We start from the raw sequence: 26,944 nt of genomic DNA on the forward strand, positions 1-26,944 counted from the left end.
CTTCTTATCGAGTGGTTTCTTTCATAAAAAAAGGATAATTTATTTGAGTGTGATGTGTGTAAACTAGGTAAAAGATAAATAAATAAAGACTAAGAGTGAAATGAGGCCACGAAGAAAGAAAAGAAAGAAGGGGAAATATAAGTTTGTGGTGTGGGACTTAAGCTGACACGAAAATATAGGCTTCTACTCTCTATTATACATACTGGACTAATAGGGTGGTGCTAGAAACTATTTTTTTTAAGAGTACTGGTGAGAAAATTTGTAAATTTGGGGGTGACCACAGCATGAGTGAGTCACCCCACTACCTCCGCCCCTGCTGATATATAAGGTCTGGATCCGCCCCTGTGCAGAACCATCACAAAATCTTCCATGTGGCTACTGGGGAGGGGCCAAGAGTAATGTTTCTTTTATTCTCTTTAGGTAGTTACAATTGACTATTTTATATTTTGCTTTTATTTCTTTATTGTCAAAAGAACATTTTAAATTTGAAGCAAGCTGCAATATTGTTAGTATGTGTTACAAGGCCAAAGTTTTCTATTAATATTTTCAAATTAGTTTTGATGTTAATGCAGCAACATGCACAAAACTCTAATGGCTTTGGAAACAGTTTCTATTGCTATAATGAACTATCGTTTATACACATGCTATCTTGCTTTATATCATGCTTCATTTTATACACTTGCTACCTTGAATTCATGCAATTGGCCCGAACAATTTTAAGCAATTATTTTTCAAATTATATAGTCCACATTGTTTTATAATCACTTTCATGCTTTGCTGCTTCCAATGTTTCTAGGATGAACAAAGAATTGCCCTGTTTGCAATTTAGGAGAAACATAAGGTAAAAATATCTTGCTGTTTAGATAGCCAGTTCTTTTTCAAATCAGTTGTGAAAGAATCTCTCCCTTGAAATTTGAGCATGTCCCTGTAAACATCTCACATTTTACTTTGGTTGTATGCCTCTATACCATGAAATTTTGTGAAATCTTACACCATATTCTTTCACAGGTAATACCCATTGGGGAGAAGAAATTAGCTAACATATATGCCATGAAAAAGTTCAAAAAGTCTGAAATGCTTAATAGGGGATATGTGTGAATTTTCAGGTTTCCCTTAATAGCAGTTTATGTCCATTCTTCCATTCTTCATTTAATATTAGAAAAAAAAAGGACATTTCTATGTTATTTTGTATTTTAAGTTTCATTATTTGATTTGAATATTTTCAGTTCATTGCTTTTGTTGACACCACAGGTCGAGCATGTTAGAGTTGAAAGGAATTTGTTTGCAGAAGTTGTCAGTGATTGAATTGTGAAACCGTATTACTCCATGTGACCAAATTAAATAGTCGGTTCCATGATATTTTTCCTTGTTTCCCTGACTTCTTAATCCTTTATTTCAATGATGATCCTAAATGGTTAAATCATAGTATGTTTCTTATAAATAATGGTTAAAGCATCTCAACCTTTATTTTTTCACTTATCGGTGTTCACTATTTTCCTTCTTTGAGATACTAACATGCAAGTATTACCTCCTTATTAATTCGTACGTATTTTGTTTTTCGGTAGCAAAACACTATTGTTCTCCAAACATATGTAGTTCACTCAACGACCTTTGACTCATCTGTTTCAGTTAAAGACCCTCATTCCTCCAATGGTGTTGACTTAAGAGGAGTTCGTACCAGGGCTTCTAAAGTTTATTTCTTTTTTCCCCTATTGCACTGATAAAAAATTGACTCCAATTGTAGAGCAAAGGCCAACTGACAACCTGAAAAGGTCCTGTAAGTCTTGCTGAAAATATATGGAAAAAAGGGCATTCGCAGCACCTATTGGACCCCGGGCATCATTGTGATGAGGGATGTGTCTTCTCAAAGTTCATACTTTTGGACATCCAAATATACTTGAGAGAGCTTCTCCATCCAAGTTGTAGAAAAAGCGGTTGAGAAAGTATAACGCTCCGATCTCTCGAGTGTCACAAAGTAACCAAATGTCATAAGTTTCGTAAAGAATTTTCGTCGGTTAATTAATTAATCTTGAATTAATGTCAAACATTCATTATTACAAAAACTCTTGAAAAGTTAACCTTTACAAATCTCGCGGAAATAGAATTAATCAACATCGCAAAAATTTTGAATTAAATAAACCATCTGAAATAAGTGTGAAACATACGTCTGAAGCTAGAGTAAATTACATCAAAATTTAATTATCCAAACTAAAGCAATTAAATTGTTCAACACTCCCCAATCCCGATCCTCTCAACCCAAACAGAAAATAAATGACTCACAACCCAAACCCTATTCCTTGACCTCTTCCACTACCTCTTCTTCCTCTTCCTGTAAGACCAGGTTTTAGGGCATATTATTTTAATAATAATATTGAATAATATTATGTGAATTATTTGTGTTATATGTGATACTATGCCTTTAGAAAGGGAAATTATTTTATAAGGGACATTATTAGACCTTAATAATATCTAGATGACGATGTACTCCTCATTACGATCGTTTTGACTGTAATATAGCTAGGGTTATTTTCCGACGACTTTTAGGTTAAAATCGGCCCGACAACGACGATGAGTTGGCGAATCGAGTCGGTGAAGACAGTTTCGTGGGCCACACCTTATGGTGAGGTGTTGGGCATGGTTTTAAGAATATTCCATGAGGGAATATTGCTTTTTTTTTTTTAATTTTTGAAGGTTTTATTTAAATAAAATGGGTTTTATTTAAATAAAATGTATTTAATTATTTTTAAACCTATGGTTTATTAAATAATTAATTCTGAAAAAGATGTTTGAGTTATTATGAGAGTGGTGCACAAAAATTCGGAGCCAAAACTATTGATAAAGTTTTTGAATTTAAATTTGAAGTTTTGATGCATTTAGGAGGGAAATTGTGCATTTAATGCATTAATTATTTTGGGTTTTTATTTAAATTATTATTTTAAATATTTTTTTGAGAAAATCTGAGCATGAGGAAGAGGAAATATGAGTCTTTTGCAAGTATTTTCCTTTTCTAGCTAGGTTTTATGAGTGAGAGATTTTAGGGATTTTGATTCCTTGACTTTCAATTAATGAGGGATCAATATTTGAGTTTTTAAATCCTTCAAGGATCCTCTCATAGCTGATTGAAAACCTTTTGGATTCAGATTTATATATTCTAAAAGGTTAAGGATTTAAATGATAGTTTTAAAAGGGTTTTAAATAGGAAACGTTTTGCAAAAACCCTAGTTGTGTGTGTGTGTGGCCGCCGGCCATATATAGGAGAAAAGGGGGGAGATTTTCGTTTTCTTCCTCAAGTCTAGAGAGCTGAAATAGAAAGGCACCCAAACATACTTCTTTCACGTTAAAACTTCTTCAGAAAAAGGTTGGGTTTTGTGAGAGACAAGAGAGAAAAGGAGAGAGAGGTGTGAGGCTAGTCAAGGAAGGAGAAGAGGCGTGAAGCTAAGCAAGGCAAGGGAGCAGACCGTGATCATCTTCTTTAATCATCTATTCTTCTTCTCAATCTCTAGTCAAGGTGAGGGCTTTCCCGGTCTTGGGTAGAGTCTAGGCTATGTGCTACATGAATCTTGTCCTATGAGTGCAAAACCTTGTATGATTGGTGATAGGTTGTCTCTCTAACATGTTAAACCTTTGTATGATGATTAGAGCCTTTTCTTGAACATGTTTTAGGGCCAAAGTTTCTGTTTTTACTTTCTCTAAAGGTTTTATGCCATGATCTATGAAAATTCCTAGGCGAAATCATGCCAAACTTGATGAATATCCTTGAATCTATATTGATAGTCTATAACATGCGTTTGCAATGAATTATGTGTTGATGAACATGATGAAAAGCTTGCTGGATTTTTGTATGACTTGTATGTTGAGGCATGATAGCAAGTTTTTGATACTCTAATTATGGCATGGTCGAACCCTATTTTGCTTAGGGTTAGGCGTGTTGATTTCTCTTGTCTATGATTATGAGTTGTTGATAGTTACTGGATTTTTATACATGATATATACAAAAGTATGATGGCATGATGATGTGGTAAATTGATGATGCTTGGCCGAACCCAATGCTCCCTAGGGTTAGGCGTTTGATCTTGTTTATGTGATGGGAGATGTTTGGTAAATTTTCTGTTTTGGCAAGGATGGGGGAAACCCTATTAATATACTATGCATGATGGTTTATTGGTTTACTTATAGATTATGATTAGTAGTCAACCATAGAGATGCGAACTTCGCTTGCAAGTAGTGAATGATATGGTTATAGTGCTAGGGTATAGGCTATGGGCCATGAGAACGATAATGTCATTAGAGACAAACGATGACTTGCATGTGAGGGAGTTTTGTGGATTGACTGTGTGGTCTCCTTGAGAACTTGTGGATTGACTGTGTGGTCTCCACGTGACTTGGGTCGACTGTGTGGTCCCCTTGTGTTGTTCATCTGCGAATGATCGAGATTGGATCCAAGGTGTTGAGGTGGTTGTGTGAATGATGAGGACGTTAGTCTAACTGAACTTTAGGGTTGCTAACTCTAGATATGAATACGAGACTGATGTTTCATTGTATGATTATAATGAACTGTGTTTATCTGTTACTTATGCATGGGAACTGACCCTCTACTATCTTTTATTTGTTTGTTCTAAGGGGGGCAGATGACATTGACAAAGAATGCGGTGCATTCTTGGGAATTGACACTCTGTGACGAGCACAAGGATGAGGCTTGGGTGACCGACGCGCACTAGGTCCGCTGGATCTACGTTGGCAATGCTACTCTTCGGTGCACCAACAAAAAGGGAGAATGGATTGAATGTCAACTGCATATTGGAAGGCTGGAACTACCGTTCGCACCCTATCGCTTCCGAACACCTTCGGACTTGGAATCAGAACAATCTTCAAACTTAGTATCTGAGCCGGAGTCGGATCCGTCTAAAGACATGGCAGTATAGAAGAAGGAACCTTCAGAGGAACCTGAAAAGATGTCGGAGACTGTGCCGGAAGAAGAAGACCTTCCACCTGTGCTAGGAGAACCCTGGCACTGGGAGGATCCATCCGATGACGAGCTGAGAGCCATAACCTTTGCCATTGAGGCAAGACTTCAGTATTGCGCGAAAACGGGTGGGATCTACCGAGGGCTGAGGAACCACATGCTGGAGAAGTTCACAGATGAGCCGATACGGGATGATGACTTTACTTCTGAGGAAGAGAACGAAGAATAGGGTTTTGGTGTGAGGGATATCTATTTTCTGTTTGGGTTGAGAGTTTTCGAGTTTGGGGGTATTGGACATTTTATTTCCTTTAGATTGAAATATTCGAAAGTTCTGATGTAATTTTCTTTAGTTCATACGTATGTTTCACACTTATTTCAGATGGTTTATTTAATTCAAAAAATTTGCGATGATGTTTACTTCCGCGAGATTTCTAAAGGTTAATTTTCAAAAGTTTTCGGAAAACGAACGTTTGTCATTAACTCAAGATTACTAATTTAACCGACGAAAATTCTTTATGAAATTTATGACGTTTGGTTACTGTGTGACACTCAAGAAATCGGGGCGTTACACTTCCTCTTCCTTAGTAGTGTAGTCGTCATCTGGTAATGGCTCGTAGTGAACTTCCTCAGCAAACGGTTCCTCAGACCTCGATAAATTTTGCCCTTCTGCTTGAAGTACTGATTGACTACCAATCTAAAGAAACTCTGGGCCTTCAGCTCGACTTCACTTGGGTTCTCCAAGATCCAAGGCTCTCCTTGCAGTGGTGGAAGCTCCTCCTCTTTCATCTCAGTCTTCGGCAGGTCCTCGGGTTCCGCTGATGGTTCACCCTTCTCTACCGACATCTCCTTACACAGATCCGACTCCGACTCAGCCTCTAGGTTGGAAGATTGTTCTTATTCCAAGTCCGTAGGTGTTTGGAAACGATAGGGTGTGAATGGTAGTTCCACCCTTCCAGTCAACAGTAGAGATTCAATCCATTCTCCCTTTTTGTCGGTGCACCAAAGGGTAGCATTGTCGACGTAGATCCGGCGGACCTGGTGCGCGTCTGTCACCGAAGCCTCATCCTTGTGCTCGTCACGGAGTGTCAGTTCCCAAGAATGCACCGCATTCCTTGTCAAAGTCATCTGCCCCCCCCCCTCCCCTAGAACAAACAAATAACAGATAATGGAGGGTCAGTTCCCATGCATAAGTCACCAATAAATACAGTTCATGATAATCATACGATGAAATATCGGTCTCATATTCTCACATCTAGAGTTAGCATCCCTAAAGTTCAGTTAGACTAACGTCATCACCATCACACAACCATCTCAACACCTTGGATCCAATCTCGATCATTGATAGCAATTCTACAAGTGTACGGATTGATCAAAGTAATAAAAAGATTGTCGAACCACAGGGATAGTTGTTCATCAATTGCTTCTTAGAGTTTAGTGTTTAGAATGTAAAAAGAAAAATAATATAAGTTTGAGTTTTGTTTTATGAAAAACACTTGTAATCAAAAGCTAGAATCAATTCAGACAAAGAAGTACCTTGGGCAAAGTTTCACTTTGTCCAATTATGTTTCTTACAACCAAATCCTTATATGAACTTTAGAACTCCTTCTATGATGCTATAGCCTTTACCTTTACTTGTTAATACCTTAATCAAGTAAATCATTCAATTTCAGTTGCTAAGCCTAATGCCTTAGTACCTAGTCAATTCAATTGAAGAATGAAGCTTCTATGTTTAGGCCAACACAATAAGTTCCCACCCTTATACTTAAGTGGTAGTAAACAAATCAATCTAATCCCATGGTCCCTTAAGTCTTACCAACTACCGTTGTGCAAGAAGAAAGACAGACACTTGCATGCATTCAAGAGAATATTGAAACAGAGAAAAGATACATAGAAAGGAAACTTTATTCATATAAGAAACTCAGAAGTTCATAACATAATCAAAGCTAAGGTTCACTTCACCCAAAGTACAAAGGTAAACTAGCCAAACATGGCTAGAGAACTCATAATGCAAATCAAAAGAACAAAAACCTGAAACAAGAGTGCCAAGAAGCCTCCCACAAGCTCCAAGAACCTAAACCTCTAAGTTTTGTTCAAAAAGTTCCAAGATACCAAATGAAATGACAAAAAACCTAATTTATAGACTTCTCAGCGGTCCGCCACGTATGTGCGTGGCATCCTCCACGCACATGCGTGGACAATCTGTCCAAAACGCCAATTTCATGTCAGCCCACCACGCATGTGCGTGGCCTAGGCAGTGCACATGCGTGGCCTTCAGTCCCTTCCTCATTTCCTTGCACAGAACCTGTCACACATGTGCGTGGCATAGCCGGCGGACATGCGTGGTTCATCAGATTCTTCTCCGAATTTTGTAACTCCTTCTTCAACTATCATCATGGCTCATTACTTGGTCTTCAATCATCATCATTAGCCATCAAAAACACCTGAAACCTTCAAAGAATCTCAACAAACCATCATTCCACCAATGTCACTCATGGAAACACTCATTTAATCACAATAATTCAGAAATCATTCATTCAATTCATCAAATAAAACTCCCAATATGCAATCAACTCTCATGTATTCAAAGGACTTCAGCTCAAAACTGACCTTAGGAATTATCCTCTAACTAAAACTAATAAAAAGACCAAATAAATAGACTAAAAACAACTAAATTAATGCAGATGCAATTATGAATTATAAAGTGACTCAACTTGACTTAAAACTCAATAAAAGACTCAAAAAGGAAAATAACGAAACAAGAAGGACTCGATAAACATAGAATAAACATCAGGTCATCAATCATCCGCAGATGAACAACACAAGAGGACCACACAGTCGACCCAAGTCACATGGAGACCACACAGTCAATCCACAAGTTCTCAAGGAGACCACACAGTCAATCCTTACCCCATGACTAAATCATGGTTATCACGTGGAGAACACACAGTCAATCCACAAAACGCCCTCGCGTGCAAGTCACCGTTTGCCTCTAACGGCACCATCATTCTCATGGTCCATAGCCTATACCCTATCACTTTAACCATATCATTCACTACTTGCAAGCGAAGTTCGCATCTCTAGGTTTAGCTACTAATATCATAACCAAGAGGTAAATTAATAAGTCATCATGCATAACATAATCAACAAGAGGTTTAGGGTTTTGTCCCATTCCTCACAAAAGCAGAAAATTATCAAGCAAACTCTCATCATGTAGACAAAGTCAAACGCCTAACCCTAGAGAGCATTAGGGTTCGGCCAAAACATCATCAATTCATCAAGTAATCATGGCAACATGCTTCTTCACACATCAAGTACAAAATCCAGCAACTACCATCAACACTTATATCCATAGACAAGAAGATTGAACACACCTAAACCCTAGACAAGTTAGGGTTTCGGCAATACCCTAATTTAGGGCATCAAAAAGACTTGTTATCATGCTTCATCATACTTCTCATACAAACTCCAGCAAGCTTCACATCATGTTCATCATCACATAATACATTCAAAATGCATGATATAGACTATCAACACAAATTCAAGGATATTCATCAAGTTGGGCATGATTTCGCCTAAAGACTTTCATAGATCATGACATCAAACCTTAAAATAATGTAAAAACAGAAACTTTGGCCCTAAAACATGTTCAAGAAGGACTCCACTTGATCATACAAAGTTTTACATGTTAGAGAGACAACAAAGCATCATCACAAGCAAGCTTTTCATGCGTACAAACCAAAACATGCATCACAAAGCCTAGACTCTACCCAAGACCGGAAAAGCCCTCACCTTTGTCTAGATATTGAAGAAGAAAGATGAATAGTTGAAGAAGATGATCACGGTCTCCTCCCTTGCCTTGCTTCTCACGAATCTCCTTCTTCTCCCTTGCTTCTTCTCACACTCGCGACTTATCTCTCTCTTTCTCTCTCAAAACCCTTTTTTTCTTTTCTCTGTTGAAACTTACGTGAATGAAAAGTGTTGTGCCTTTCTATTTCAGCTCTATTGATTTGAATAGAAGAGAGAAGAAAAACTCTCCCCCTTTTGCCCTTGTATGGTCGGCGGCCAACCAAGCCCAAGACTAGGGTTTCACAATTTTTTTTACTCTATCTCACTAATATTTGAAAAATAAATTAATGCATCATCTTTTAAAAATAAAAACTGAATATAAATTAAATATAAAAGATATAAACTCCTTTTTATAAAAACAAAACCCAATCTTTACATTTAAACCAGATTTTTCCTCAAAATTAGGCAAAACAAATCTCCACCATATCTTTTTCTTTGAATTTTCAGTCACCACTCTCCCTTGGCACCAAAATTCGTCCAACATCCCCTTGAGGCCCAAGCCTCACAAAATTAAATTATCTTCCACACACAAATATTATTATTTCAGAAAATAATAATATTTTCACACATTTCATGCGAAATTCGCACGCATGTCATTCAAGAAATTCATTAATCACTAAAAATCCGCACTCTATTATAAATAAATAATAATTAACATAAAAATAGGGTCTTACAGAACGTCTGAATACAAAGGGCATTATTGATTGCTTCAAAATGAGCATTAGCGCAATAATATGTCAAAAAAAAAAAGCATTAGCGCAATAAGATACTTTGTGTAATGGCAGGGTTTAGCGATGCATCATGTTTTCAATATAGAAACACATAATGAAATTAAAAACATGGAGATAGGTCATTTACCAAAGAAATAGATTTTGATATAAAAGTTGAGCTTTTTTAATTACCAATTTTTATTGTTTCTCTGTCCAGTTAAGTCAATTCTTCACCTCTTTAAATTGATTTAGGAGAGTTAAAGAAACTCTCAGTTACAATCTCCATAAACCAATTTGTTGTGGAGGCTATAAATGGTAAACCTCCCTTATTTGGGATGTATTCCTAGAATGGTATACAATAATCGTAAATGAAACAAAAATAATAAAAAGGTTTTAAATTTAAATTATACATAAATAATAAATATTAAAATTAAAAAAAATTAAGTTTAAATAATTTTAACTTAATAGAATCTCACTCTCATAAGTAGTAGGTGAAATTCACTCTCTAATGAGAAAAAAGCGAAAACTTTAAGATAACCTTTTGAAAAAAAGTTGAATCAAATTTTAATTAACCAGTGAAGAAATTATGTTCAAATATAAAATAAAGATTTGAATTTAATCTGATAACTTTTTTCTTGGGTTACTTATTCAATCTTATAACGTTTGATTACAAATGATTCCTGTTTAAGATAAATGAATTTGATTTCAAAAAAGATAAATGAATTCATTCTAAAAAACATGTACGTTTCCAATTCAATTTAAAATTATTATAAATTTAAAACAAATTTCTAAATTGCTTGAGCTTCCATAAAAGTTTATCAGATCATTTAACAGATATAATCGTTTAAGTGAGTTCTTATTACACCTTTTAAACTCACGAGCAAAATGTTACCGTTTTAATTGGATGAAATTTATTTATGATACTTCCACCATTTAACTAATCATTTTTATGTGATTTGATTTAATCCATTATTACAATTAGTGAGGGTAATTAGGTTTAATGGATAATAAACTCAGTACACAATTAGTGCATAATTGAATTGTGGAAACTATGAGTTAAAATTTTATAAAATTCAAAACTTCATAAATAAAAATTAAGTAAAATAGATATGTAGAGTGGATAATGAACTTATACACAACAAAGTGCAGGGAAATGTAGGGACAACAAATTCCACCAACATTCGAGGCCCTGATTTGAAGAATTTTTTCCTAGTGGGAATGTGGACAGAGACGAAAATCCCCTCAAGGCTAATTTAGGGGACGGGTGGGGATATGTCTCCGTGCCCGATGGTTTTGTGGAAACTACATCAGTTAAAAAATTATAAATTCAAAATTTTATAATATAAGTTAATTAAAATAGGTATGTAATTAGGGTGCTTATTATAATGAGTAATGGACTTGATACACGACCGTAGGAAAGTGTAGGGATAGCAAATTCCACCTGCATATGAAGATCCCGCGAGGATTACTTTATTTGAAGCCCTGATCTTGAAGATTTTTTTATGTGGGGATGAGAACAGGGAATTGACATCCCTGCCAGGTGGGTCCCCGCCCCGTATATATAAAAGAAAATTGTACAAGATATTTGGATCTGTATATATAAATAAAAAACATATGAAATCATTTAATCAAATTATGCTCATAAATATTCTTTTATGATTTTCTTTTCAAGAAATGTATTACAAGAATAACAATTGGAAGGTTTTACAATGTAGATATTGTATTAAAATTTTCAATTGATATAATGAATTCTTCAATGCCTTTTATAATTCTACAAAAATATTGTAAAATAAAAAATAACTCATTAATATAACTTTATTTTTCCTTTTTATGTCAGGAAATTCATCAGGACAATCATGCACATATAAATATAATTATTACGCTTCTACATAACAAAATCAGACACACTCAACACATAAAAAAATATTTAAATTAATGTTCTCTTATATCCAAAATTAATTTAATTCATAATTTTTTTTAATAAACATAATCAAAATTATAACATAAAAAAATGAATATCTCATTGCATCGCACGGGTAAAAAGTACTAGTTTATATATAAATATTGAGTTGTTTACTAATGAAAAGTACAGAATACAATTCCTTCACTCCCAATTAATCAAGCTTAAGAACTGGAAATTACTGCGGGAATATCATGAACCCGCAAGTGAGAAGTAGAATAAAAAAGAAAACAATTCTGCATGGTTGATTGAACCTCAAAACAAAAACAAAAGTCACACACAACTCCTTGGCATCATCAAATAATTGTTCCGATCAATTTGTCTTTCATTGAACCAAAACCTAAAAATTCTTCTATGAAAGTCAAGAAAGTGAGAAACACGAGATAAGTAAATGAAAATAAATTTCAGGTAGCAATTTAATTACAAATCTTCGTAGAAATGTCAATAGTGTAATCAATTGGGGTGAAGCAGAGACCATAAAGGGGAAAAAAAAAAAGGGGGTGGGTGAAGCTCTTTTGGGTTGGATTTTTTTTTTTTGTCGCACGGGTAAAAATACATGTGAAGGATGCTAAAAATATAAAATTTTGATGAGGTGCCAAACGAGCCACGGCATGTTTTTGGTAGCGGGATTAAACATTAAGGTAAATTATTTCTTTTTAGATAGGATCAAAATCGTACTTTTTGAAATAGAGAAACTAAAACCGAAGCAAAACTATTTTGTAGAGACCGAAAACATATTTAAGCCTACACACCTCCGAGGCCTCGGCGCCGTGGGCGCCCAAAGAAGAGTCATGCGGGGAAGCATGCCTCTACGAGTTCTCTTTGTAGGCCTAGAGGTCGCCCGAAAAAATCCAGTTCCGAAGAAAATTCGAAGGTTCCCACGCCGGTTAGCTCCCCATCTCCTTCTGGCCCCTACTTCACTCGTGCTACAAATGCTTGGCTTTTGGGTAAGGCGGCAGGCTTGGTTTTCTCTGGCAGTGATGAAGAGGCCATTCGTAGACTGGCCAAGGACCTGAAGGAAAATTGGCCAGTTAACTTATAGGTTCCTTGTGCCGTTTCTTTTGGTGTTTCTGGATTTGGGGTTTTAGTTGGCTCTTGGGGCTTTAAGTTGTTGGTGTCTCTTTATTTTCGTTTTTATTCTTCAGCTGGGTTTTGTGTATTTTCTTGCGGGTGTTTTTTTGTTTTTCTGTGTGGTTTCTTCCTTTCGGGGGGTTGTACTTTATTTCTATCTTATTAATAAAGCTCTTTTGTTCTCGAAAAAAAATGATTAAAACTTGCATATGTGTGCAGTGCTGATGGTTTTCTGCTTCATTCAAGAATGGATGTAGCTACTGCAATTGAAGTGGAGGAAATTAATGATGCGGGAGTACAGTGCAACACATTAATAATGTTCCTAGATCTTCATTGAGAATATAAAGATGTTTAAAACATGTAGATAATTAATTTTAAAAACATATTAACATTTTTTTCGTCTAAAATACGTACGTCTACATAACACCCCCACAAGTTCTAGAGGAAAAAAAAATAGTATAGCAAACGTGAAACATAAGTTACACATAAGATGGATTAAAGAAATGGAAATTATGGTCTGTCCACTAATTTTGAATTCTTGCACCTGGTAGATATTTGGGAAAGAAGCATCTGTTGCAATACCACACAAGCCTTCCTCTGCATCTATGTCTCTCTGCATCCTTATATATCCTTTTTCTCCCCATCTCTTGCCCCATGAGTTTTTTGCAAGCCAATACTTAGTACCATCTTTATTTATACCAAAACCAACTATTGTAACTTCATGGTTGTTCCTAGTTCCACATTCTCCTGAAAAAATACCACTTGAGTAAAATTGGAAGTTCCTTCCAACAGCAATAGAAACTGACACGGGTTGATTAGCCACGGCTTTGAGGAGTGCTTTCTCACTATTACTAGGGACCCTTCCATAGCTATGAACCGGAATCTCAACTATGTGAGAGGCCTTCTTATCACAAGTTCCATCAACTCCCTTGTATGGATAATTTTCTTGTGAGGCGATTCCACCCTTTGCTATAATGAATTCAAATCCATCTTCCATATTGCCACCACTACATCCGTTGCTCACACCATTTGTGTTACAATCCACGAGTTGTTGCTCCGAGAGGGACACTAATTTTCCACCAGCTATTTTGAACATACTTTCTATTGCTGCCACGGTTGAAAATGCCCAGCAACTACCTAATATATCATAAAACAAAATTAAGAAAGCATTGGTTTTAATTTAATGGAATTAATGAAATTAGTAATGAAATTAAGAAAGCACAAAAATATGCTTTGATGATGGTGTGCTTTATCTTACCACAATGCCTTTGATTTTTAACTCGAGTTACAGCCCCTCGTTTCCTCCAATCCATGGTAGCAGGAATATCAGTGACATTTTCATACTTAAATGTTATTCCTGTATTTTTCATCTGTCCATATAATCTGTTTAAACCTGTACTGGAAGCCTTGAATTCTTCATTGGTTTGGTCAGCAAGATGATTAATTTTGAGTTTGTATGATTTGTTCCCAGCCATATTGAAGGATTCAATGTAGGCCAAATTGTCTTTGAATATTTGGTAACGTTTTTCCTTCTCTGCAGCATCCTTATAGACCTTGCCATGTTTTGACATCCATTGCTCGTGTCTTTCTGATAATGAAACTTCGTCTTGAAGAAGGGTTCTAGACATTGCCTGAGAACTCCAAAGTGCAATTATGATGAAAAGAGCAACAAGATATTGGTTTTGGTCCATGGAAGTTAGAAAAAGCTAAAGAAAATAAAGCGAAGGATTGAATGGAAGTTCTTTTTCGTTGAATTGTATATGTTAGAGGTAAGGTAAAATCAACTTGGTGGGTGAAAAATAAAATAACTGGATAGATAGAGTTTATATAGAAGTGATATGCTGATATTTAATTGTATTTGTATAGAAGCGAAATTCAATAGAGATCTCTTATCTTTTTTTTCTTTTGAAAGGATTTCTTATCTTAATCAGTTTTAAATTGGTATATGAAGAAATTTTGTTGACCCAGCAAATTATCTTTGAGTTTGGTTGAAAGTTTATCTTTCAATGGAAGTTTATCTTTCAATGAATATCTTTTTTAACAACTTTTGCTATGAATTTTCAGTGAAGACACTAAATTTTATATCAGAAAATAAAATAAGGCTTCCAATGTTTTGCATGTTTAATTACCGGTTTATAGGTTCCAAAAAAGAAATACCGATTTATTCAAATATAGTTATAAAAATATCACAAAATATTCATATATATCTTTATCTCCTATATTTTAATGAGAAACCACGAACTTTATGTTTGAAAAGTTTTACAAAGATATTTAGTTTTTTTCCTTTTTTTACTAGCAAAAGATATTAGTTTATTCATATTTTTAGAATTATCTTTTATGGAAAAAAAAATTAATTTGAATAATTCAATTTTTTTTTCAAAATAAATTTCATGAAAAAATAGTTATCCAAAATTTAAAGATTTAACTTACGCATTTCGGAAAAAAAAAGATTTAACTTACGAATGAATTTATTTATTTAAACACAAGTTATTAACACAATAGATAATTTCAACTGCACACAATACTTTTGCAATGAAGTTAATTTGTATTTCGTTCAAAAAAAAAAGTTAATTTGTATTTGAATTTCAAGTAAAAAAATTCATAAAAACTTGATTTTTTTTGTTACATGGGAGGAAAAAAAATTGCCCGAGTCATGGTAGAACACTAAATTTTAAAATTTGAATTTTCTACTTATAATGATTAGGCAGAAAACGATACTTTCCTAACAGGACTTTTCATAGCTCGAGATCTTAGAGCCACGACAGCAACATTATGCAGTGAACACCAATTGGTTATCTCCCAAATCTGTGGTTATTATCGAGCTAATGTCATTGATGTTACAGTACTCAAAACATAATGATTTATTGGAGTAAATGTTCAATTTCATCCCTGAAAATGTAGGCGTCGGGCAATTTAGTCCTAAAAGAATGAAATACTCTCTGCAATGAAATACTCTCTACAGTTCCTGATTGCATCAAATGTCGATCAAGTCAGTCTCTATGGTAAGATAAAACATAGGTTAAGTTAGTCCATGTAGAGACTAACTGTCCCACTAACTAGACCGACATTTGAAACAATCAGGACCCCAAATAGATGTTTCTCTCTCCTATGGACTACCTTGGCCGGCACTGCACTTTCATGACAAAATTGACTATTCACTCTATTTTTTTTGTACTATCTTGGCTATGTTCAGGTAAGAAAGCTTCCCTAGCATAATTCTACTAACTGTAGGTTTGAAACTTTTTTTACAATAAATTCTAAAATCAAAACTAATTTGTAGGATAGGCTTCTATGAAAAGCCTTTAAATATCATAATTGATTCTAAGGAAGAATAGAAATTGACGCAAACATGCTATGAGATTGTTACAAACTGACTTGCACAAGTTTTCATCTATGTAAGCGTGATTAGAAGCAAAAACATTAATATGATCTATGTAAAATGCAAGCTGAACTACTACCTAGGCCCTTCCATGTATAACGTGTAAGCTAAAATACTACCAACAATGCTATCATTTGGGTACAGCTTACAGAAATCTAGCGAAAACAATATACAAAAGCAGGGAATAAGCATTGCATTTAACTAGAACTAGAACGGAATATTAGACAGAACCAACAATTTCCAGGTTACATTGACAAGTCGGTACATGTATACATACATCTTTGAGGGTTGGGGATTGGAGGAAAACTGCATATAAGACCTGAATTCTAATCTATCAGCCACAAAAGGCCCTGTGTTTTAACATTAATCACTAGAACAGTTGACTCCTTGTTTCATTATCTCTTTACATTTATGTGCTAGCCGGATATGGGAAGCTAAGACCAGTTTGCCGCCTCACATGCTCAGGTATGAGTTTAATGATCAGTTCAGGGGATGCTCCACCTAACTGCAGACATAATTTTAATTAGAACCATTGATTCCTTTACCAACATTTCAACCCAGACTCTATCGGAATTGCGCTTCAACAAAAATTGCCATGTAAGCCTGGTGCGCACATAGGTTACAGTAAAAAGAAGCTATGACTAGTTAATAGAAGAAACCAATTTGGCAACTAGATACATACTTCCTGTCTGAAGTTGAAAAGTGGCGGCAATGGACGGCCATTAGGTAACCGGGCATTGGGCTCACGAAGCTCATCAAAGAAAGGATGTGCACATGCTTCCAGCTGAAATATAAAATCCACTAGTGAAAACTATGCTATGTATACTAATATTTTCAAATAAAATATAAACAGTGATTATAATGGAATCTCATTGGTAAAAATACTTTATCGCAGAAATCAACCACCATACTAAAACATGACATACCAAGGCATGTGGATCAAATCTCAGAGCAACAATATAAGAAACAAGGGAACTTCTTATGTTTATGTAATTATGTAAACATAGTTATCGATCGCGGCAAATAGCGGCGCGATAGCGCCGTCGCGTCGCGGCCCTTCCCCGCGATTTTGAATCGATCGCGTCGCGGAACGCCGTCGCGGCTGTCGCGCCGCGAATTGCGGCCAAATCGCGTCCAAATCGCGTCCAAATCGCGTTCGATCGCGTTCAATCGCGGTGCTCCAGGTTGAAGATGGGTTGGGTTCAAGGAAAATCCCCAAATTGCCCTCAAAATTGTAAATTAGGTTAAAATTTGAGGGTACTTTTGGAATTTCGCTCTTAATAAGTGAAACGCACCGTTTCACTCGTCTTCTTCACGCGTTTCTTCTTTCTTTACGCGTTTCCTCTGCAACTTGCAACCTTCTTCAACGCGTTTCTCCGGCGCGACTTGCTTCCCCTCAGCCACCTTCGACCAGAAGTCCAGAACCCATGGCCGCGGCGCAATCTGACAAGCACCGTCCAGGCTCCGGCGACCACCACCCCTGTTTACCCTTGGGCCTTTATTCTGTTCTGAGTTGCTCTGTTTTTTTCTTCTTTTCCTCTATTTTTTTTTCCTTTCTTTTAGTAATTATATGTATATATTAGTTATATAATATTATATGTGAAAAATCAAAATAGCGGTCATCCCGCTATCCGCTATCCCGCTATCCCACTTTTGGGGTCGGCCGCTACGCGCCGCGATCCGGGATTGACTACTATGTATGTAAATATATTTTATATCAAGGTTTGTTTAACATATTACTGCTATGCTATTTCTCTATTTGTGCCTTCACCAAGGAGGGAGGTGGAGAAGGTATAAGGGTTTGCCCAACTTACTGCACTGCAACGAAGACTTGGTGAATATTGGAGCAGCCTTGATGCGAGGTCAATTGCTTCAGGAGGCATTCGCTTGTGAAAAACCTGAACCAGGAATCATGGCATCAATCAACCAGAAAAACCATTGTTACAAAGCAAAAGGAGGAATGGCAGGGAATGCAATTACCTTATGCCAAGGATGAGCTTTAATCTGGGGGAATCTAAAATCTGTATAATTAGGGTTCATGCAACGAATTTCTTCTCGAGTTGGAGTACCAAGAACCTATAAAAAGACACCCAAATTATTATCTCTTTGTACTTATATTCAAGCAATCTAGGGTGACATCTGAGAATAAATGAGGATCACCTTAATAATTTCCACAAGTTGGTCCACCTGATTTTCACCGGGGAACAATGGCTAAAGAAACATTTCAAACTATGAGAAATCAAGATAACATATCTCAAAAACAAAGGGAAAACATTTATTTTGTACGTGCAACATTAGTGCATAAGTTACCCAAAAAAAAAATTAACCTGGCCTAGAAGTAGTTCTGCTAGGACACAACCAGCAGACCAAATATCAATAGAAGTTGTGTATTCTGTCGCACCAAATATTAGTTCCGGCGCTCGATAGTACCGTGAACATATGTACGAAATGTTTGATTCACCTTTGACCTGAGATAAAATCATAACAATTACACTTTAATACTTTATCTTTTTAAACCAAATAATTGTAACCAAAATTAGCATTGATTCCAACCAATATCTTTTTTCTCCCTAAAAATGCGACATGTTTTGAAATTAGTCCTCTATATTTTAAGTTTCCATTTTAAGTCCTTTAAAATACAAAAACCATGTGCTTTTAGCACTAAAACTTTAAAGCATAGATGTGAAGGACTAAAAACACACTATTTTGATAAATGTGAGGCCTACCAAAAATATTTTTAAGCCGAAAAAGAAATCAGGGGGGGTACATATTAATCGCAACATATATATTTTAACGACTATTAACTGAAATGTCATTCATCACATACACAATTAAAATTGCAATTTTGGACAAATCAAACATGCTTAAGTCATATGCTACCTACCTATAGGTAGCACAAGACTTCACTATTCCACTAACAGCATCGTATCATGCATTTACGAAGTAATGATAAGCACAAGAAGAATGCAGACCAACATACCAGAACTTTTGCACTCCCAAAATCACAAAGCTTAACTTGGTGAGTGAGAGGATCAACCTACAGAACAAACATGTGATAGGTTTAGAATAAAAGAGTGCAAATCATAGAGGAAAAGTAACAAATGAATAACATACCAAAAGATTTTGAGGCTTCACATCCCTATGGCAAACTCCTGGTACAGTATGGATATATGCTAGTCCTCTAAAGATCTAAACATCACATCCCAACACAATCATTAGAAGATTACAAACAAAAAAGAGAGGAACAACATAAGAAACCAAATTGCAAATAGAGAAGACTCCATACTTGATATGTATACAATTTCACATAGATTAGGGGCATTCTCTGATTGATATTATTGTAGTGCTTTAGAACTCGGTACAATGTCTCAGGGACATATTCCATTACCAAGTTCAGAAAAAGTTCATCTCTGCTTGTCGTAGAGAAGAAACAGTGCTTCAGGGAAATCACATTTGGATGATCCATCACCCGCATTAACTGCAATTCACGATTTTTGTACCTCTTGTCCTGCAAAACCTTCTTTATGGCCACTGCTTCCCCAGTCTCCAAGCACTTTGCCTTTGTTCCAGGTCAAAAAGGTACAAAACCCGTGGGCATGAAGCAATATGAGATACTTGACAGCAGAGAATGCTTAGTAGGAATAGATATCACCTTCGAGTTTATTACTTCATTTATCCTTACCTGGAAAACAATTCCAAATGATCCAGTGCCAACAACACGTTCAGCCATGTAACTGATGGTCTGCAATTGATATTAGAGCATAAATTTATGAAACAATTAAAGAAATTGAAACCTGAGGATGCTATCATCAATAGTCTATTAATACATCACTCAAAACATTGAAATTTTTTAAGACTACCTTTTAGGGTCCAAAAGGGGAAACAAAAAATTATCAATTGGCACAAGGGGGGAAGAATTAAAATAAAATAAAAAAAGGAACTATTAGATTAGATAGGCTCCAAGAAAGTAACCCAACTTCTAGGTGATTAATAGTAATAAACTTTTGGATGAATCATTAATAAAAGGGTAGATTTTAACTTAATTACCCAGCCCAAAATGTAGTTCCACTCTATCCCACAAAGGAAGTAAAATTTTAAGTACAAAATTAATTTTTAAAAACTGGAATTTGAGAATGAAGGTTAGAACACATCCAGACCCGTTTAGGTTCACCATTTTTGCCTCCGATTGTGGTTGAGATTATGTGACCGGTAACTGCGTCATTACCCTCACCGACAGAAGCTGACATTTCCTGCAATTCATAGCAATAAATATATATTTAATATGGTAAACCAATTCTCCTAATGCAGAAATAGAATATAAAACTCTTTATAATACAATACCAGTGATAGCTTATCGAGTTGACTCAATTAACTAACAGCCAAAATTAGCTTAATAGCAATTATCATCAATAATTTTGTTTAAAAGCATTTACTTAACATGGCAATGTCATGTGCCTATCATGTATCACATGCATGAGTCAGCAAATTCACTAATGGACATGCATATATACAAAGCCAATTTAGTAGTCATAGTCAATACTTTGAATTCCTACTTCTATGCTGCATATTAGGATGAGACTTTGCAAGTTTATGAAAAATAACAGTCGCCACTCATCTCAAAATTATGCATTGATTATTATATGTCAAGAGGAACGCACAGCTACGAAACGTATCCAGAAGAAATCGGATGCTAGCCACTAATCAGAATGCGAAATTGAAGATAGGTTAAGAGTAACGAACTCAAAAGTATAAGCAATTATGCACATAAAGTTAAATCAGGTTACCATCATTCACAAGGAAGCATCGCGTGCCAAGCAAAAGCTTTAGCATCAATTAAGAGACAATGCAGAGAGAGAATCTAAGGACACGAACTACCAAAAGCAAATTAAAACCGTTTGAACAACAATCCACCAACAAGTCAAGCAAATTAAAACCCCTTTTTAAGCAAGGAACCGTCCTATTTAAGCAAGGAACCGAAGATATAAATAGAAACTTTAAGCAAGCAACCTGGCTGATAAGAAAAATTAAACTTAAAAAACAATCCGGGGCATAAAATTGAGCTATATACCAACTCCCATAGAGTGGCAGTGGAAAAACTTTCGCAAGTGAAACACTCTAAGGGATGAAAAATTCAGCTGCACACAAACTAATGGCTAAGACAACTTGATGATGTTCATTCAGCTATGTACCTAGTCAGATTCTGTCACTCTCCCAAAGGGTTTCAAAAAATAAGGCCTAAATTAAAGAACAGGATTCCAGTTTTCACTTCAATTGATTCTCTTTCTCTTTTCTGAACCACCAAACAGAAAGCTCCACAAGCTTCAATTTTTCAACTCTGAGATCTCAACCATAAAAGCAAAAACAACCCCCACAAAAAAAGCTAAAACAGAAAACAACTTGCCCAATGCCTAAGCTTCCAAATTAACACTACCCTAAGAAAAAAAAAACTACCACTTCTTCACTCCCACCAAAGAACCAGCTCGATCTTCACCGGAGAAAAGCTCCGGCGAGCTAAGACGAGCCACCGAAATGGAAGAAAAAATGACGGGAAATTAGCAGATCGCTGAAAGCTAGGCTCAAACCGAGGGTCACTCGGTGGATCAACGATGATCCAAGCACCACAACAGGAAAACGGTGGATGAAAACGGTGCGTTGCGAACAATGAGAGAGTTGTTTGTGGAGAGTGAGAAATTACCTTATCGGTGTCCATGGCGGAGGCGGCGGCACCAGCAGCTGAAGCTTTGAGAGGGTCAGTTTCGGCTTGCGGCTGCAGCAACTGCGGCGGAAGTGGCAGCGGTAGAGGTGCCGGTTGCGGTGGTTGAAGGTGGTGCGGCCCCAATGGAATGGAGGCCATGTCAGAAGTTACACACACTCTCTATGTTTCTCTCTCTAAAACACAAACACTTTCTCTCTCTAAAACACAAACACTTTCTCTCTCTAATTCTATTTCGAGGGAATAGTGCGGGGTCCAGTGTAGAGGCTTTGGAAAGATAAAGGAGTGAGCGAGGTAGAGAAAGTGAGTGTATTTGAGATTTCTCACGCGCGTGTGTAGGAGCGTGGTGTGTACGTTTTGATCAGGACGGTTGATTCTGTGATCTGGTGTGGTGGGTGTATGGAAAGAACTTACTACATGGGCTTACGTGGAGAAAAGGATGGGGACAAGGATCACATGGAAACTCCAAGGTCTGCAATTACGGGAAATACGTATTCCGAATTAGTAAGACTGACGTTATGAGACATCTTAAATTACTCAAGTTTAATGCTCTACTCATTTAATAAGGCTAGGTTTAGAAAAACAGCTTGATTAAGTGCTTATGGTTAAGCGTTTATGATCATAAGCACTTATAATATAAACACTTATTTATAAATTATTTCTAAAAATTTATTGAAATAAATTAAAAATAAGTTGTATATAAGCAGAAGCTGTTTTTCATAAGCTAACCTGAGTAGCTTATGAACGTATGAGATCGAGACACAGCCCCGGGGCTATGAGGAAAGATGTAGATCGATCGTCTCAGATAGACAACCGCCAAGTCTCTTGCTCCTATTAAGCTCAGCCTTAGTAGAAGTGGGTTTTCCAGTTCCAGCAAATCAGATATTTATCTCGTATGCAGTCTGTGCTTTATAGTATATTAATTTTCCCCCTTCGCTCGTGACCAGGGAAGTGAAGGAAGGACCTTTTTTTGGCTGAAAATAGCTTATGGTAGGTCATAAGCTGTTATTCCTTTGTTATGATTGTCTGCATTTTAGCCAATGTTTTGGTCTGTGACAAGATGTCGGACACGATGTCTTAACATCTTGACTGTGACATGTGTCCCTGCGAACTGCTGTGTGCTTGGATGATTAATTGTGAAGCTTTGGATTGATTTCGTGGTAATCAAGTTAGGGTTGTTGAAAAAGCGTATGTGTGCTGCTCAAGGAATATATCAAGTGTGACAAAATCTGTTTCTGTTTCAGAAGATTTGATCTGGTTTTAAGTTGTGAAAGTTCCAATCTATTTTCAAATCTTATTTGATAAGATTTGGTTCTGTTTTAAAAAGATTGACTTTCTGTTTTGTTGTGGACTCCTTTGTTCGTTCAAGCTCATCAAAGACAAGGCCTGAAGAACTGCTATTTATGAAGACCTAAACCTAGTTGCTAAGGGTTCCTTTGTGTGGAGAAATTAGGGTTTCATATTCGTGAGTTCACACTGTGTTTATGTTGTTCTCTCAGCAGCTTTATGTTCTTGTATTAGCTGAGAGTTGTTGTGTTTGTTGTTTGATCATGAGATCTATCTTTCAATCTCTTGTGTAAAGGATCGGTCACTGTGGCAGTGATCATTAGGAGTTAGGGGAAGTTTCCTCGTAGCTTAGAGGGAAGGGCTAAGCTAGATTCACTGTTTGTAATAGTGGTAGACATTGAAGAGGCTCTATACTAAGGGGGAGTAACTTAGGTATAGGAGGGACTTTCATGTATGACCTGAGAGCTATTACGTGAATTGACTCCTGGATTGGTATCCTCCAGACGTAGGTGTTTTGACACTGAACTGGGTTAACAAACCTTCGTGTTGTTTAGTTTTGTTAACTGTCTTCTGCGTAATTGTTCTTTCTGTCATGCAAGATGTTGTAAACATTTGGTAAAACAATTTTCCTCGTGTTAATAGAATTTCATAAGCTGTTTGCATAAGCTCTCCCAAACACTGACATAAGAGCTTATGTTGTCAGATAAGCTCAAATAAGCTCTTCCAAACTGGTCCAAAGTCAGTTCAAGATTATACAGTACTCCCTCTATTTCAAAATCGTTGTTGTTTATGAAGATAATTTAAAAGCTCATAATTAATATTAAACTTAGTTAAAACACCCCTTAATTTTTTGATGTACCAAAATAAAATATTCATATTTAAAGTTGAGTTTTATTAAAAATTGAGAATGATATTGGGCTGGGCGAACCCCCGAAATCACACGCGGGAGTTTTTTCTCTAAGCTTGAAGACATTAAAGCTCTTAAGGCATTCGAGCTAAAATATCTTGTGGGTTTGTGGGTTGGGCGAGGCTTTGTAAGTCTAAGACCCGCCATAAGCTATGGAAAGATAAGGCCCGACATTAACTGGGCGACCAAGGGTAGAGATGAAGACAGGCGTCTCAACAGGGACGGCTTAGTCAGTGCAAAAGAGTTCCCCGTCCGATGAACTGGACATGGACCTATTTTATTTGTTGGTATAGGAAATTGGGCCTTGGATCCAGAATCTTCTAGATAAGGGATCCACTCATCCACCCACTATAAAAGGGGGTCCTCCATTGTACTAAGGGGCTTTTTGACTAATTAATGAATGGTGCACTTTATTAATATCACATTTGTTGTTACTTTTGGTTGTCTGCATTTTGTAAAAAACAACCTGATGTCGAAGCAGATGTTGTAGCATTGTGCCTGTGACATTTTTCCCTACGGGGTTGCTGTGTGTTGCATGTTTGTTTTGGAAGTTTTGAATTGTTTTACATGTTCAACAAGTTAGGGTTGTTGAAGAAGCTTATGTGTGCTATCTGGAATATATTATAGCAGAATCAAATCTACTGAAGAGGATTTGATTTGGTTTAAATTAAGAAAGTTGTTATCTTTTGTTCAAATCTTATTTGATAAGATTTGTTACTGGTTTAAAAAGATTTGTTCCATATCTGTTTTGTGGACTCTATTTTCGTGCAAGCAAACTAGCAGTTCACCCCGTCAATCCTCCAGGACCCCTATTGAAGATCAAGACCTGAAGAATGACTATTTAAGGAGGCTTAACCCTAGTTGTAAAGTGTGCGTTGGGCACCCAAGGAATGGGTTTTTAGGGTTATGTTTTGTGAGTCATTGTTCTGTTATTTTGTACACCACTCTACTGCCTCCATTGATCATGTGGCATAGAGCTGGTTTGTTTTAGTTGAGTTGTAATCTCTTCAAACATGTGTTGATAGTTGTTACCAATCACTGTGGCAGTGATTGAGAGAAAGTGAGAGGGGCTCTCATACTTAGGTCGATACACTAATTTGAAAACACTAAGTAGATTAGAAAAGGAACTATGAGCTGAGGTGTTCATTAGTGTTTGTAGTTCCTAAATCTTGAGAAAGTGGATTTCCTTTCTTTGGGCGAAGTTCTCCAGATGTAGGTGAAGTTTCACCGAACTGGGTTACCAATCATCTGTGTTCTTCTTTATTATTTTGTTGGTTTTGTTAATGTTAGTCAGTTGTCGAACCCGGTTGTCCCAGCATCGCGTAGAACATCTGTCCTGTGCGAGAACCAGAATTTCAATTGGTATCAGAGCAAGCACCCTATTCTGATTGGGTGAGCTCCAGGGAATATATTCTGGTTTCATGGACAACGCAAAGGAAGGAGGATCAATCAATAGATCTAATCTTGTGATCTCATGTATCCGCTGTTGTTTATGTTGTGTCTCTGATGTGAAACCCAATGATGTGCAACTAATAGTTGTTGATGAAGACTTTCTCCACCGCTGTGCTCACAAGTTATTTTTAGTGAAAATTCTTCTAATAAGGGGGAGTAATGTGATTGTGGTTTCTGATTTTCAGCTGCATTGTGTTTATTGCTGTGACATGTGCATCTGGAAGCTGTCAGGTTGTTGTTGTAAGTGGGCTACACAGTTTGAGGGGGAGTTCCACTGTCGAGGGGAAGTTATGTTTATCTTCTCTGAATCTCTAGTTTTTTAAACAAAATTTGACAAAATGGGAGATTGTTGTTACTTTTGGTTGTCTGCATTTTGTCAAAAAACAACCTGATGTTGAAGCAGATGTTGTAACATCGTGCCTGTGACATTTGTCCCTGTGGGGTTGCTGTGTGTTGCATATTTGTTCTGGAAGTTTTAAATTGTTTTACGTGTTCAACAAGTTAGGGTTGTTGAAGAAGCTTTTGTGTGTTATCTGGAATATATTATAACAGAACCAAATCTACTGAAGAGGATTTGATTTGGTTTAAATTGTGAAAGTTGTTATCTTTTGTTCAAATCTTATTTGATAAGATTTGTTACTGGTTTAAAAAGATTTGTTCCATATCTGTTTTGTGGACTCTATTTTCGTGCAAGCCCATTGAAGATCAAGACCTGAAAAATGACTATTTAAGGAGGTTTAACCCTAGTTGCAAAGTGTGCGTTGGGCACCCAAGGAATGGGTTTTTAGGGTTATGTTTTGTGAGTCCTTGTTCTGTTATTTTGTACACCACTCTACTACCTCCATCGATCATGTGGCATAGATCTGGTTTGTTTAAGTTGGGTTGTAATCTCTTCAAACATGTGTTGATTGTTATTACCAATCACTGTGGCAGTGATTGAGAGAAAGTGAGAGGGGCTCTCATACTTAGGTCGATATACTAAGTAGAAAAACACTGGGTAGATTAGAAAAAGAACTATGAGCTGAGGTGTTCATGAGTGTCTGTAGTTCCTAAATCTTGAGATAGTGGATTTTCTTTCTTTGGGCGAAGCCCTCCAAATGTAGGTGAAGTTTCACCGAACTGGGTTACCAATCCTCTGTGTTCTTCTTTATTATTTTGCTGGTTTTGTTATTGTTAGTCAGTTGTCGAACCCGGTTGTCCCCAGCATCGCGTAGAACATATGTCCTGTGCGAGAACCAGAATTCCAACATTTCCTTATTTGTGCTCTGCTAGGGTTTGCTAGAATATTCTTGTATTCCTTAGTAAGCCTCTAGTACGAAACAGATACTTATTGATTAAGTGATTGGTAAGAATTGTGATTGGTGAGAAGTGAAAGTGGTAGGTGAGAGATACAATATGAAATGAGGGTATATATTGAAGAAGATGTGATAAATAGTTGTGAATTCCTAAAATAACAATGAATTTGAAAAATATATGAAAAGTTAAAATAACAACTATTTTTTAAAAGAGGGACTATTTGATATTAAACATATGTGTCTCGAGTGTTAAGTTCAAACGCTAGATATATCATTTATCATATTTTGAATGATAACAATTTTCAAAAAAGTATAAGTGAAAGGCTTAAAGTCTCACATGAATAATATTTTAGGAAAACAA

At 36.3% G+C, this 26,944-nt stretch overlaps 2 protein-coding genes across 2 annotated transcripts; both read right to left on the bottom strand.

Moving 5' to 3' along the window:
* Nucleotides 1–9,757: 9,757 nt before the first annotated feature.
* LOC130744107 (ervatamin-B-like) lies at nucleotides 9,758–15,205 on the bottom strand. The gene is made up of 4 exons (XM_057596299.1): nucleotides 15,197–15,205; nucleotides 13,809–14,256; nucleotides 13,095–13,687; nucleotides 9,758–9,862 (listed from the first exon to the last, which is right to left on the bottom strand). Exons 1-4 carry the CDS (start codon nucleotides 15,203–15,205, stop codon nucleotides 9,758–9,760), a joined length of 1,155 nt encoding a protein of 384 aa, XP_057452282.1.
* An 894-nt stretch (nucleotides 15,206–16,099) lies between these two features.
* Nucleotides 16,100–21,895, bottom strand: LOC130742491 (shaggy-related protein kinase eta-like). The gene is made up of 12 exons (XM_057594593.1): nucleotides 21,625–21,895; nucleotides 20,087–20,179; nucleotides 19,612–19,671; nucleotides 19,216–19,488; nucleotides 19,044–19,118; nucleotides 18,910–18,966; nucleotides 18,257–18,397; nucleotides 18,090–18,140; nucleotides 17,910–18,005; nucleotides 17,744–17,827; nucleotides 16,612–16,713; nucleotides 16,100–16,434 (listed from the first exon to the last, which is right to left on the bottom strand). Exons 1-12 carry the CDS (start codon nucleotides 21,781–21,783, stop codon nucleotides 16,339–16,341), a joined length of 1,287 nt encoding a protein of 428 aa, XP_057450576.1. The 5' UTR covers nucleotides 21,784–21,895; the 3' UTR covers nucleotides 16,100–16,338.
* Nucleotides 21,896–26,944: the final 5,049 nt, after the last annotated feature.

The sequence above is a fragment of the Lotus japonicus genome, chromosome 3 (genome assembly GCF_012489685.1).
Source record: "Lotus japonicus ecotype B-129 chromosome 3, LjGifu_v1.2".
In the NCBI taxonomy this organism is placed as follows: domain Eukaryota; kingdom Viridiplantae; phylum Streptophyta; class Magnoliopsida; order Fabales; family Fabaceae; genus Lotus; species Lotus japonicus.